The 13964-nt window shown below is 41.6% G+C and overlaps 1 protein-coding gene across 1 annotated transcript in view; it reads left to right on the top strand.

Moving 5' to 3' along the window:
- NAA15 (N(alpha)-acetyltransferase 15, NatA auxiliary subunit) overlaps window positions 1-5496 on the top strand; it is a 37782-nt gene extending 32286 nt beyond the window's left edge. Inside the window, exons 17-20 of the mRNA XM_030947129.1 lie at window positions 331-429; window positions 1129-1272; window positions 1713-1810; window positions 4041-5496. Of these exons, the coding sequence (XP_030802989.1) occupies window positions 331-429; window positions 1129-1272; window positions 1713-1810; window positions 4041-4241 (542 nt within the window). The 3' untranslated portion in view covers window positions 4242-5496. The remainder of the gene's footprint in view (window positions 1-330; window positions 430-1128; window positions 1273-1712; window positions 1811-4040) is intronic.
- The last annotated feature ends 8468 nt before the right edge of the window (window positions 5497-13964 follow it).

Below are 13964 nucleotides of genomic sequence, written 5' to 3'. Positions count from 1 at the left end.
TTGTAAAGGTGTATATGGGAACTTAGTCAGCAATTACTGATGAGGTGTGAGGAGCCCTGTCGCAGCACAGAACTTTTCACTGGACCAACACTCCAGCAGTGAGCAGTATGTGAAAACCAAAGTTTGAACATTTGGTGATTATTTGGTGATTATCCACTTAATTCACTGGTTTAATAGATGCATGTTATTAAAAATGGCTTTTGTGGCACACTCAGCTGTAAGTTCTTCTGATCATTCTAATTTCAAACACTAAATACTCCTGTAACACAATGCAGTGATTTCCTGCCACAAGTTTCTGAACACTTGTCAACACTTGGTTTTTCTTTCCAGAAAAGTTCCTTCTGATGCTTCAGTCTGTGAAGAGAGCCTTTGCTATTGATTCCAGTCATCCTTGGCTCCACGAGTGTATGATTCATCTCTTCAGCAGTGGTATGTATCTGTTTGGTGGGACTCCATCTGTGCACGCTGCCCGGCGATGCCAAACCTGCAGTCATTGATTTTTAGCACAATTAATGCAAAATATTTAAAGCATATATTAGAAAACTGATTCATGCTAAAATTAAGTATGGTTATTATGATTGCATCTGGATTTAGCAGTCATTCCAGTATTGTTAAGAGTTTTTAGGACTGTGAGCAGTATGTGAAGCCTGAAAGAGAGAGGCAGTGAAGAAATGGAAATTGAAGAGTGAGGAATGGGGCTTTTCTGCTGACAGCCTGTGTCAGCATGCAAGGAGAGGGCTTAGAATTCTGTCCTTACTGGTAAAAGTTGGAAGAATTCTCTCCCTTCCCCTGCCCCAAAGGTCACCCTTTCTGATGGGGGCTACAGAGTAGACTCATTTAAGAACAGACCTGTATGACATCAACCTCTGAGCCTAATAGGTTTTAATTAGCAAGGGGGAGAGTATAGTAATGTAAAAAAGCTCTGACTTTTTCCCAAGCATCAGGTAAGTGCCACAGTTAAGCTTCTTCTAACACATCCAGTATTTACCTGATCAAATTTCATGCATCTTCCCTTGAGATGCTTTCCAATTATATTAATAATGTAAACATGAAAAATGCTAAAATAAATACATAAATTGTATTTTGTTGTGATTTCCTGTGCTCACCTCAACTTCTTTTTTCCAACAGTATCTGAAAGTAAGGATCTGCCTGATGCTGTTAGAACAGTGTTAAACCAAGAAATGAATCGGCTTTTTGGAGCAACTAATCCAAAGAACTTCAATGAAGCTTTCCTTAAAAGGAACTATGACTCACTGCCACATAGGTTATCAGGTATTTTGCCTTTTTCCTTGTTCTGCCTTGTGCATTTTCTGTGCTTCTCTGGCAGTGGTATCTCAGTGTCAGCCCCAGGGATGTAACAATCACTCCTTTCCTCTGGAGTGCTTTTCTTCTCTGTTTGTGTTTTTCTGACAACATGATTGCCAGGTTGTCTGTGGTTTTCCCTTATTTTCTCTTTGTGCTGCTGAAGTGGCAATGTGGGGACCTCTGCCCTATTGTTTCTAATGTGTGCAGAATGTTTGTTTCAATGCTTTGTTTGGAGCTTCCCTCCTACCTGCTTAGGTATCATGCTTTATGCTCCAAGCTGGTTCCATTTTGAACTACTGCTGGAGAGTTCAGTCAACCCTCTTCCTCATGTTATCCCTGTTTTCTGTTTGTATATAAGATGATTTTGGTCATCCACTGGGTGATGAATCTTACTTTTCCTCCTGTAGCTGCCAAAATGATGTACTATTTAGATCCTTCCAGTCAGAAAAGGGCAGTGGAACTGGCAATGACCCTGGATGAATCCCTTATTAACAGAAATCTTCAGGTAACGTATTTACAAATTGTAGACAACTTCTGTTTTATCTGTGGAAGCTTTAAGCAAAATTTGGAGGTAAGAGGAAGCTGAAATCATTGCTGTGCCTTATCATAACACACAAAAAGGTTGAGTTGTGAAAGAAAGGGATGTCAGGTTCATCTGAACTGAAATATTTAATATCCTTTTTGCACATTTAAATTAATTTTGTTTTGTGATAATTGGAAAATAGCAGCAGTGGAAGCCATATTATTGCTGCAGGTAATGGGAGAACTTATTCAACTTGAGAGAATTCACAGGGCCAAAGAAAAGGTAGTAGTTTGTCTGAGCTTTGGCTGCCACACAGGCCACTGTTCGCAAGAAGAGGAGTGCACAGAGTCTGGGAAGGCTTTCCATGGTCAGCTTCCTGCAAGCTGTGGGAATTAGCACAGGTTTAACAAAAGCTGCATAAGCCCAGTTCTGCCTTAGCATGTAGTTAAGTGAAAAGCTCGCCAGTGAGTCTTTGCTTCGTTCTGGTGCTCATGGAATAATCTCCCTTTGGCACTGCCTCCATGCCCCTTTCCCCATTCCCCACCTTCATCTGGGAGGACTTGTCAGTTCTGACTTGCAATTTGCAGTAGTCTGTGCACTCAATCTTTTAGATCTATTGCAAGTAAATTTGGTAAATGTTTCTTTTAAAATTATTCTTTTGTGGACAAAAAATTGAGTTTTTCAAAAAACATCTCTTAGGAAATATAGTGGCTTCAATAGAACTTTAATTGTGAAGAATTTTAAGTTCATAGCAGAATTTTTGGACCAGACAGAGGCGGGGAAAAAGAAACAATAAAGGACAATTTGCCTTGGTTTGACTTGTTTAGGATGTTAAAGATTCAGAACCTTTATCTATTCTAGCTGTTGTGGTATGGGACACAAACTCATGTCTTTTGTATTCTAAGTACATATTTAGCATTTTTCATAAACTTGTCTTGTTTTGGTGTTGGTTTTTGGATGATTCGGGTTTTCTTTCTGTTTGAGTCGTCTCAAAGAGTTGGATCTAGATTATAAGTAGATTTAGAAAACAAAAATTAATTTGCTTTCTATTTGCTGGTTTTTGCCTGTGAGTGGAATCTGGGAATTGGACTGGGGAAAGATTAAGTGTAACCAAAAATGCTTGGTTGTTCTGGAGGTGCAAACTTGGTAAGACAAGAAGAAGCTTTTACTAACTCAGCAGTGCATAAATGCACTCCTGTGCAGTCCACTGTGACACAACTGAAAATGTTGACTTCAAGCATGTTTGGTGCCAGCATGAAGGAAGAGTTGGACTTCTACTGAATTTTTACATGAGAAATTAAAAGTGCCCTAAAAATGGAGGACCTAAAGGAGTCTAGGTGCTTGTTGAAAGGCATTTTTGTGTGCAAAGAGATCAAATTTATTACATTTCATTGTAGTAAAGACCAGCTGTCTTGGAGCACGCTGCAGCTGTAAAACCAGATGTATTTGACCTTTGGTGGATGCCAGCATTACAAAGAGCAAATGTGAGGAAAAGGGGTCCTTGAGGAGAGCTCCATAACCCTACAGCAGGAGGACAGAGCAGTTAATCCCAGTCCACAGAAGAAACAAAAACTGTACTAAATGTCAGAGGAGCAGGAGACTGCCTGGCTGTGCTAATGCTGCACACAGCCATGGGCAGGTGTTAAATGCTGCCAGGCTGTAGTGGAGCTCACTAGGTTGGTTTCTCCTGGTTGGAATGCAGGCTGAAAAAAGTTACACAGGAAACCTCCTTTTCCTCTTCTAAATCATCAACAAAAATGGACAGGAAACTGCATATATCTGAAAAATGTGGTTATATCAGAGTAATTTGATGTGATTGAAAGGTATGTTATGTGTTGCTGAAATGGTCAGTGTGTCCCAAGAATGGTGGGGTTCTTGGTTGTCAGTTAGCAAGAATGGGTTTTTCTTAGGAAAATGAGAAACAAGTGACAAATTAGTATTTCATTTTACAGTCAATATTTCTAGCTGTGTTTTAGATCCCTTTTTAAAGTGCATTCTTTCAACTCGGACTACATTGGTATTTAATGCTGTGTTTAGTTAGAATGTCTTTGTGGCCCCTGGAGCAGGTCTGTGTCAGAAATACTGTTTTAAACGTGTCTTGGGAAATTATTCTTATCTCAGACAGCAGAACTGCTGTTTGAAGCCTGTGTTGTGAGTGTTCAGCCGAACGTTTAAGAAACCATAACACTTCTTTCTTTTTCTCTTTAATTAGACTTGTATGGAGGTATTAGAAGCTTTATGTGACGGTAGCCTTGGAGACTGTAAAGAAGCATCTGAAACTTACAGAGCAAATTGTCATAAGCTTTTCCCTTATGCTTTGGCTTTCATGCCCCCTGGATATGAAGAGGATATGAAGATCACAGTTAATGGAGATAGTTCTGCAGAACCTGAAGAACTGGCCAATGAAATATGAACAACTTTATTGCAAAAAAATGACGTTGGACCATATCTGGTGTATAATATTTTTGTCACGCACCTGCTGAATTGTTCTAACTTACACAAAGAACAGAAGGAAAAAAAAAACCCCGTTGCCTTCAAATAGTTTTACTTTTTTTTTTATCCTGCTGACAAAGTATATATATAAAATATCTAACATATTACTGGTTATAGGTTGTTCGGTTTCTTAAAAATTAAAAGCTGCTAAAATTGAAAAAAGGAAAAAATAAACAACCCTTTTCCTCACCTACCCACCCATGTTTTTAAACTAATTTATATGAGACCTGGAGGTGTGTAGCCCTCAGAGCAGGTGTGTGGCAGAAATATTAAATTTAAATTTGTCTTGTGAGATTACTGTTATCTCAGACAGCAAAACTGCTGTTTTAGCACTGGATTCTTTCACTGAGCACAAAGAGTTGATGGGGCTTTAGCATCTGACTGATTTTGATACGGGGGATGATTGTGTCCATAGGAAGTATGCAATGTGAATCAGAATATCGAGAGAAACCTGCAACGTACTTGCTACGTTGGGGTGCTTGGACATACGGATATCAACCAGAATTAAGAAACATAGTGTGTTCAATAAGCTTGTTGTGTCTCTGAAATTCACTGTACACGATCAGTTCGGTGTTCTTGCACCACAGTTTTTACCTGAAGGAACCAGTTAAAATGGTCTCTCTTGGAATGAAACTTGGGGTGGGGAGGGGAGAATCAGCGTTGCTGTTCTTGAGATGAACCGATCGGCATAGGTTGGCCAAACTTTTTAAAACTGTAATGCAAGAACCAAATAAAATTATGCACTGTGATGTGGCACCAATTAGAAAGATCGCATGCATTTTTCACGTAGAGTGAAAACAAAATGAGAACATACTATGGCTTGAAGTTGCAAAGAGGAAAACTCCTGACTACCATTTTGACTGATCAAGAGACTAATAGATTAAAACCTCAGCAGGCCTTGTTCACGTTATGCAGAAAAAAAAAGTGCTGCAGTTTAGATACCTCTGGAACTTTTCCACAGTGTCACAGGTTTGTAATACTTGAAGCCCTACATTTCTAAGAATATATTTCTTGCTCAGTTGTTTCAGGCAAGCCCAAGACTTTGTAACTTTTAAGGGGCCCAAGATTTTTTTTTCAATAACAGACCAGCTTCTTATTCCTGCAGTTACAAATGTAATTTCCTTTGTCAAACATAAGGTACCAAATATAATGCAATAAAATGTTTTGAAAAACAACTGTGTGAATATTCAAACCAATCTGTGTTGTACTTGGACAGTGAATGGGTTTGCTGGAGTGCAGCTCAGGGCTGGCTTACTGTGCTGTCCAGTCATGCTAACAGTGTCACTGCTGATGATGGGTGGTCATTGAGTATAAAGTGCAAATGCATTCTATGTAAATACTGAATGTCTGGGAAGTCCTATAACACAATGCTTTGCTACTTGGCTTTTGAGTTCCACCAGTGTTTCCAGGTCAAGCTTCAGTCTATAAGTCTGCTGTGTTAATAATATAGATAAGTACTCAAATGTTTTCTTTTGTAGGCTCCTCATATAAAACAGAGCAGAAATAAACTACAGCTTACAAAGTGAGTGCCTTCTTTGCTGCAGGAGTTCAGTTACAGAGTATCTGTTTTGTGGATACACAGCCCTCCTCTTCCACATAATGGAATTCAGCGATTGACATGTACAGTTTAGAGATCCTGGAAGACTTACAGGGTTTGTAGATTTCTGACTGTCAGAACAACAGGCTTTTCATTATTGCGTCTTCATCTCCACTTTCTGTCCATGGCTAGCCTACCCTGGTGTATGTTTGCAGTAAAATTCCCATCAGAAGTGTGGGTTGCTGTGTTTGTGTATTTGCCTGCTGGGCTTTTAGGGACTAGAATACCTACAGAGCCTTGGACTGACTCTAGTATTGATGTCTTGATCTCAATTGTTTCTGCAGCCTGAGATACTTGGACTGCATGTCTTCTGCGGCTCCTGGAGATGGTTCAGTCCTGCCTGCACAAGCTGTGAGATTTTGGCCTTGCCTCTTGAGTATTGCTGCCCATGTCTTGGTGCTGATGCTTAAGCTGGAGGCAGATGAGTGCACACTTGTAACAGATTGTGAATTGCATCAAGTAAATGCTTTTTTTTCCAAGTACTGGGGGGTTTGGGTGCTGCCTATAAATGGCATTATTTCTTTTACTTTTTCACTGCCTGTTTTTGCATTGAAGTGGATGAGCTAAAAGCTGGAAGTTACTCGTTGTCTTTAATTATGCAAATGGGGAAAAGGATGCTTCAGTGGACCTTCCAGAAGTCTTCATCTACACATCTATTTTGATTTTCCCAAAGACACTTCATAGCCTTGTTGAAAGGCATCCACACTGCTTCAGAGATGGTGCTTTTGGATTAAAGACGTTACTCATCCCCTTCCAGAAGGCTGCAAGCCCAGGACAGAAAACTAAGCCAAGAGTTTGCCTGAAAATGGAGGTTCTTTAATTGGCAAAGAAATTGTTATTCCTTCATCTTCACATCTGTTCTGTTAGATGCAAGACTGACTTCTGAGGAAGAGCTTTTAGAGCTGGAAATGAAGTTGGAATCCCGTGCAGTCTTCTTTGGTAGCACAGAGTGCTGTGCTGCAGTGGGAGCTTTCCTTTGTGTGCTGAGATCCAAAATTGTAATCACTGGCGCTTGGCTGCCAGAGCAGGTGAGCAGGGAATGCAGCTGTGGTCCGTGACCTAGAGCATTGGCGTGACACAATTTAGTTTGATTCTTCATGATTTTCACTGGAGAAGGAAAATGTCGCCATCAGTGGAGCTGCTGGTGATGACACACGATACGGGTATCTTTCCTGGGTACAAAAAAATTTCAGACAATACATTTGGCCTGGATAAGAGAAGATGGTGGACACTGCATGAAGCAATGCCAGAGTTATTCATGGGCTTAAGCTGTAGGGAACTGGAAGTTGTGGTTTTCCCTGTGATGGTGGGTGAGGTACTTGCTTCCTCCGTGTAGAGAGCAAAGCATGCAGGCACGTGTGTGAACAAGCAGGTAAGATAGCCTCAAAATTAACTATTAATTAATTTCTTTGCATATTAAATGCCTTAAAAGCTATATTTGACTTTTTTTTTTTTAGCGTTCTTAATATTTGCATATTCATAGGGGGAAGGCTTGTCCTGATGCATGCTGTCTCAGCCAGAACAGAGGGAAGTTTGTCACCCAGATTTTCCCCTAGCATGGGGAGCAAATTCAGGTTTCCCAGGGAGCTCTCTAGGGCTAGATAAGGTGTTTATGATCAGCCTGTTACATCTCCCTTTAGCATTTGGGTTTGCAAGGTTTGGAGGTGCTGCAGCCAGAACAGTGGACTCTGGAAGTTGGTGTAGAAACTCAGAGATTGAATTATGTTTTCCCTGAAAGAAAACACCCATGAGGGCAGGGGGAGATCAGGCCTGAGGAGCCAGAGGTGCAAATACCAGTATCACATGAGCAAGATAAATAAGAAGAATTAAGGTCTCTGTCTAATGTGATGCCTTTGGAGGTTGGAGCAATGGTGCCATCATTCCTGCAGCATTCACATGTTGTTGCCACAGTTCTGTTTTGGACACGTACTACCAATGCCAACAAAACCACTTGATACCATAATCCAGCTCAATTGACCCGGATAAAAATTGTATATTCCCCTTTTTGTGATTGCTTTAACTGTTTTTCTAAGTGTTCTGTACAGAGTATCTAGCTAGCTTTGAAATCTTTTTCCCTAAGGAATTTTGCTTTATAAATGCCATTTTTACTGAAGTGTAATGTAAAATACCTTGAACTGTGTGGAAGTCAGAGTTACACTCGTGTGGTCACACAGTACTTTGGAGTCCTGTGAAGGAAAACGGTGCAAATGGAGTGTAATTAGAGATGGTTGTGCGATTGATTCATGCCATCTATAAGCTCATGAATGAAAGGTCAAGTTCCAGTTGGAGGAAAGTGGTTGCTGAGCCTGAGGAAAGGCTTTTGCTTCCAGGAGCCTTCCAGTAATCGGCTGTCCTGGGATGAAGTGAGGCACAAAGGGTGTATGATTTTACAAAACCTCTGGCCATGCCATCATGATTCTGTTTCCTGGAAAGGAAAGCTGCAATCTACAAACACTAATTTTAGCGTCTGTGTTGGGCAGAGACACTTTCCAGGAGCGTGCAGCCGGCAGTGGGAATGGCAAGGAGCAACTGACAGAGCAGCTCGCCAAAAGAAGACTGAAGTGAGTTATAAGGAGCTGGCATAATAGAAATTCCATTTTAGATTAAATATAAAATGGCTTTTTTATTGCTAGGAAGATGACTGGCGCGGTAAATACTGTAAATGCAGTCTTCCCATGCCAAGGAAGCTGTGAATGTGTATTCTGGAGTGGTACAAGAAAAGCAGTAGTATGTTCACAAAGACCAACTTTGTATGTGAGTCTTCATGCAGATTGTGGCAGAAAACTGGAAGGACAAAAGTTGTCCACTTTACAAGAGACACTATCAAAGAGTTTGTAATATTGCAAGAGAAATATTGCTACAAAATCCAAAGCATCTTAGAATAGCTTCCCTAGGATGTTTTCATTAAAAGTGTTAAACCTGCTAACTGTTCATAATGAAAGATAAAGAAGTAGTTTGACAAAATATTTCTGCCTGGCACTGCCCATTCAATATCTACCTCTACTAGTCCTAGTCTAGTTTGGCTACTCCATAATTTTAGCCATTTAGCATAAAACATATGAAAAAGTGTCATTTACCTGGTTGGTGAATGTATGATGAGGGATAACATTTAGTTTCAAACTGTAATGCAATAAACCACGAAGTCAGTGATTAAATCCTGTTGTTGGTTCAGTGCAGCAGCATATTTATTGCTTCATTGCTGATCTGTTCAAAACAATCTTAATTCTAAACTCCACCAAGTTACTTGCAATTGTACTGGGATTTGCTTTCCCTTCCAGCCTTCCTAACTGGTCTACCATGTTGTACTGTGTTTTTACGCTCTTCTCTGGTGGTAGCAAATATCAAAACTAGCAGGAAGTCAATCAAAGAATAAAAATGCTGAGTTCTGTTTGTAAATGAGTACCAGTGTTTGCTTGTAGGGTTCAGCGTCCTCTTTGGCTGCCCCACCAGCTCTGTAGTAAAAGATCCCTCTGCCGGTTCCCTTCATTCCCCATGTCTTCTTCCAGGCTGATGAGCTGTTAATGGGGGTGCAGCTCTCAAAAAAGGAAAAACAGGTCTGTAGGAAAAGGCTGTGACTCCCTTTGGGGTCGGGCGGGAAAAGAACCCCCTTGGTAAGGAGCTGTCTGTCCTAGCCCAGAAACAAACTGTGTGTACAACAGAAAACCATCCTTTGATCTTTCTCCCAGAGTATCTTGTGATTTTAATCAATTACCATGCAAAATAATATGATGATGCTGACAAATTGTAGTAAAAGTAGCTAAGCAGTCTGCTGATACTGCAATACAGGCACCTACAGTGTGCTGAGCACCTGGCATTTCAGATTACCTAGAGAAAAAAGTTTGTTATTTACTGTGTGTAATGAATAACAGCTCTGGTTAATCCTGCCTGCAGGGAAGGTGGGTGTTGTACTGAAGTGACGGCAGCAATATCCTCACATTGACCCCTTTGGATGGGAAAGGGCTCCTTTTGTGCCCTACTGAAAACCACCACCCCTAAAAAGCAGCATCCCTTCCTTATCCATGCCCTCATAACTTCATTGTTCTTCTGTGGGAGGGAAAGGGCATTTGTGCTGGGAAACTGCCTGCCTTGAACTTGTCATAATTGGAAACTGGCCCCTTCCATTCCTGGGGACAGCTCCTCATGATTTGAAGCGCAGATCTATGAGGAGCTAAGGTAGCCTGGCAGCTTAGGCATTCTTGTATCTCCATCAATATCTCAGTTTGGGCTTTCCATCATACCCCTCCACTCCATCAGGTATAAAAGATCTTCCTACCTTGTCATTCTGCTTCTGCAATGTGTTCTGAAGGCCCCATGTGCAGAAAGATTTCATCTCTCTCTGGCCCCTCTTGTCCCTCAAAATGCAGGAGTGCATGCAGAGTGCCCTTTATTCCGAATTTCCCTTCATGGAATGAACCCATGGGATGTGTAAATGTTTTTTTCTTAGAGGGAAGTAAATGGGGAGCAGTGATGTGGGTGTTGAGTGGATCATGCAGCAAGGCTGGCATTTCCGTGGTAAATGCAAGTGGTGGGTTTGTGGGGGCTCTCTCAGTGTCTGGTATTTTCTCCTGAACTTCCCAAAACCAAGAGCCAGGGCCCCATTCTTCTAAGAGGACCACAGAGATGTCCCTGGAAGTAGGAACAGTTTTGTTCCCCTGCGTGTTTTTTGTATGATTTTTTGCAAAAATATGAAGCTGTAAACCAGACACTCCTTATAATTGCTTAAGCTGCTTTTATTAATTATTTGCTGTTTTCTCTTGCTGTTGTCTTTATAATATGCAAGAATTTTTATAAAATTTTGACTTCTGACTGTTTACATTGTGCATTTCAAGTATCTCTTTTCCTCACTGGAATCATCAAACATTCACAATTCTGCATCTCACTTCAATTGCAGTATTAGTCAAATATCTGAGTGAAATGTAACTGTTTGAGCTGGGGAAAAACCCCAATCTTTGCGTTATTGAAGAGTGAACTTGTTTTTTCTTTTGAAATCTTGTTCTGTCCCTTGATGAGCACCTTTTCACCACGTCCTTTATGTTCTGCTTAGTACTGCAGGACCCTGCTGGCACCAAAACCATCCCGTCTTTTCTAAATTATTGACAGGTACACAGATTGCATAGAAGCTATGTGAAAAATGTATGGTGACCTAAATTTACCTAAATGGAGGAAAATCCTTGTGCTGCAGCTAAGCTGAAGCGGAGGAGGCACACTGAGATCAGAGCCAGGCTGCAGGCACTGGCTATTGCCAAGTGTTAAGAAGAGAGAAAAGACGAAGGCCACTGGAATAAGTAATAAACAAGCAGTATTTATCCTTCTGAGGATATCCTTATAAGGATTATACTCTGAATAGAGTAAAAAAGTGTATAAATCTCATATCTGAAAGGATATCTTAGCAAACCACCAGGAAATAAGCTTGTGTCTCATACCTATGTATACTATCAGATGCATGGGCCCCATCTGTTTTGGGGATGGGTTTTTTTTTTTTTTTCTGCATACATTATAAATTGTTCTTCCTGGTGAGATCACAGCATTTTCAATAGCACAAATACATCCCAGTATTTGCTTTTGAATATTCCCCCACCTGCAGCCCTCTCAAAGAGCAGCTATTTGTGGCTGACACCTTGAAGACTGATGTTCCAACGGAGGGGGTGTCCTGGCTGCAATACCAGAGGCTGCTATGGAGCTGCGGTTTGGATTTGTGCTGAACACAGGGTTGATAACACAGAGATGTTTTTGTTATTGCTGAGCAGGGCTCACACAGAGCCAAGGCCTTTTCTGCTTCTTGTGCTGCCACACTGGTGAGGAAGCTGAGGGTGCCTGGGAGGGAGGAGACCCAGCCCAGACAGGCGATCCCAGCTGACCAAAGGAATATTCCAGAGCATCTGACACCATGCTCAGTGTATAAAGTGAGGGAAGAAGGAAAGGGGACACATTGGAGTGATGGTGTTTGTCTTTGCAAGTGTATTGGTTTGGCATGGCCTGGTTTTTGGTATCGGGAGGCCACAGAGACGGCTCCTGTGAGAAGCTGCTGGGAGCTTCCACCATGGCCAACAGAGCCAATCCCTGATGGCTCTGAAGGTGGACATGCTGCTGGCCAACACTGGGCCAAGGAGAGAGGCTGGTAATGCCTCTGTGATGACATATTTAAGAAGACAATCAGAAGAAAATCACATTTTCTCCTAGTCAGAGAAGAGGAGGAGGTGAGAACATATGAGGGAAACACCATGGAGACACCGAGGTGAGGGGAGGAGGAAGGGCAGGAGGTGAGAACATGTGGGGGGAAACAACATGGAGACATTGAGGTGAGGGGAGGAGGAAGGGCAGGAGGTGCTCCAGGCCCCAGAGCCGAGATTCCCCTGCAGGCCATGGTGAGCCCATGGTGGAGCCAGGACGTGCAGGCAGTGCTGCTGCAGGGCTGGGCTGTGGGGAGAGCCCAGGGCTCTGTGCCAAGCCCTTGATGCACAAGTTACTGAGCTGTCACATCAGCCATGCAGACAGGCCCGTTCCAGGCATGCAATGAGGAAAACATCCAAGCACAAACCAGAAATGGGACAGGTTCTACTGCTTTTAATCTTCAGAAAACTTTTTGGCTTATAGTTTTGACAAGAATAAGGGCATGGAAGAATATGAAAGGCACATTCTGGTAAGTGGCAGTAAAGCAGCTGTGTCAAAGCTTCATTTCAGATGAGACATTTGACTTTGTGGTTTCAACAGGGTGTGTTAGCACTTGCTTTCTCAGTCTGACATACAGGGTCCTTGAACCCCATCTCTCAAAAAGCTGTTCTTTGCTACTCCAACATTTCTGCCGTCTGTATTTTGTCATAAAGGAATGTGGTAGGGGGGGTAAAACTCTCCTTAAAACTCGCAGAGTCAAGTCTTGCGATAGTAGAACTTTTCCTTGCAAAAGCACAGGACTTCTTCTGGCAAAGATGGAAGATGTGAAGCCCCACACCAAAGCCCTCACACCAAAGATTTCTTCTGACAGGAAGTATGAAGTCAGAGGTACAGTATCTCTGCAAAGCTTTAAAAAAAGCTTTAAAGAGACTCTAAAAGCATTTTTAAACTATTTGTCATTAAATCACCTGGAAACTTTTTGATCAGAAAAAAAACAAGTCAATGAGACAACCTTAGACTTACCCTTTCCCCCCCTAATTTGTTCCTTAACTTAGGACCTAGTAGAGGCAATTTTTAGGTATTGAACACTCTGCACTTTCATGGGACTAACACGTTAAAATATTCCTTCAGGAGAAAACAGAAATAACTATTCTTGAAATGCTAAGCAAGTCCAGAGACTTGCAACTATTTTCAGAATCCCCTTTCTTGGAAAATTCTACATCTGCTAAATAAAAATAGCTGTGAATTTAGGCCCTTACATGTTCATTCACTGAGCACATCTGAAGAGCACATTAAAAGTACTTGTCCTTGCAAAAGAAGAAAACCAAAAGGTTTTTCAAGAGCTTTTATAGCAATAAGCATTTTTAATTTATTCTGTGACGAAAAATAAATTCAATTCTATTTTCTGGTTTCCAAATATATTAGAAAGGAAAAGGAATATCTGGAAATAGTCTGTGCTGGATGAAATGTAAGGATCTAATCAACATCTTTATTCCTTCAAGTATAGCAGCAGCGACGAAATTTCCAGTACCACACTGAAATAGCTCACATAAAAGTGTCCACATCTGATAGAAAACCTAAACTCTCAGGTTTAAACTAGGTTATTTGCTCTAAGTGCACTGTTTCAGGGCCCAGCTGTGTTTCCCGTGAAGGAGGTTCTGTCTCAGGGCTAACACAACAGGGACTGGGGTGGCTGGTGGCAGCATCGTGAGGCGATGGTTTTGGCGAGGTTTTGGGGCGCTCATTTCAAAACAGCCGAGCACTGAAGACCAGGAACGGCCTCAGCCACTGCGGGGTGTGCTGATTCTGGCATCTAAAGTCCTGGCTGGTGAAATTGAAGAAGTTAAGGGCTGCTGAAGAGCTCAGACCTAATTCTGATTCACTTTGCCCCCGGTATAACCCAGACCAAAACCAGTTAAATGAGCTGCTGGCAGA

This window comes from Camarhynchus parvulus, chromosome 4, assembly GCF_901933205.1.
Source record: "Camarhynchus parvulus chromosome 4, STF_HiC, whole genome shotgun sequence".
NCBI classification, from domain to species: Eukaryota; Metazoa; Chordata; class Aves; order Passeriformes; family Thraupidae; genus Camarhynchus; species Camarhynchus parvulus.
This window is presented reverse-complemented; position numbering and strand designations above follow the sequence as displayed.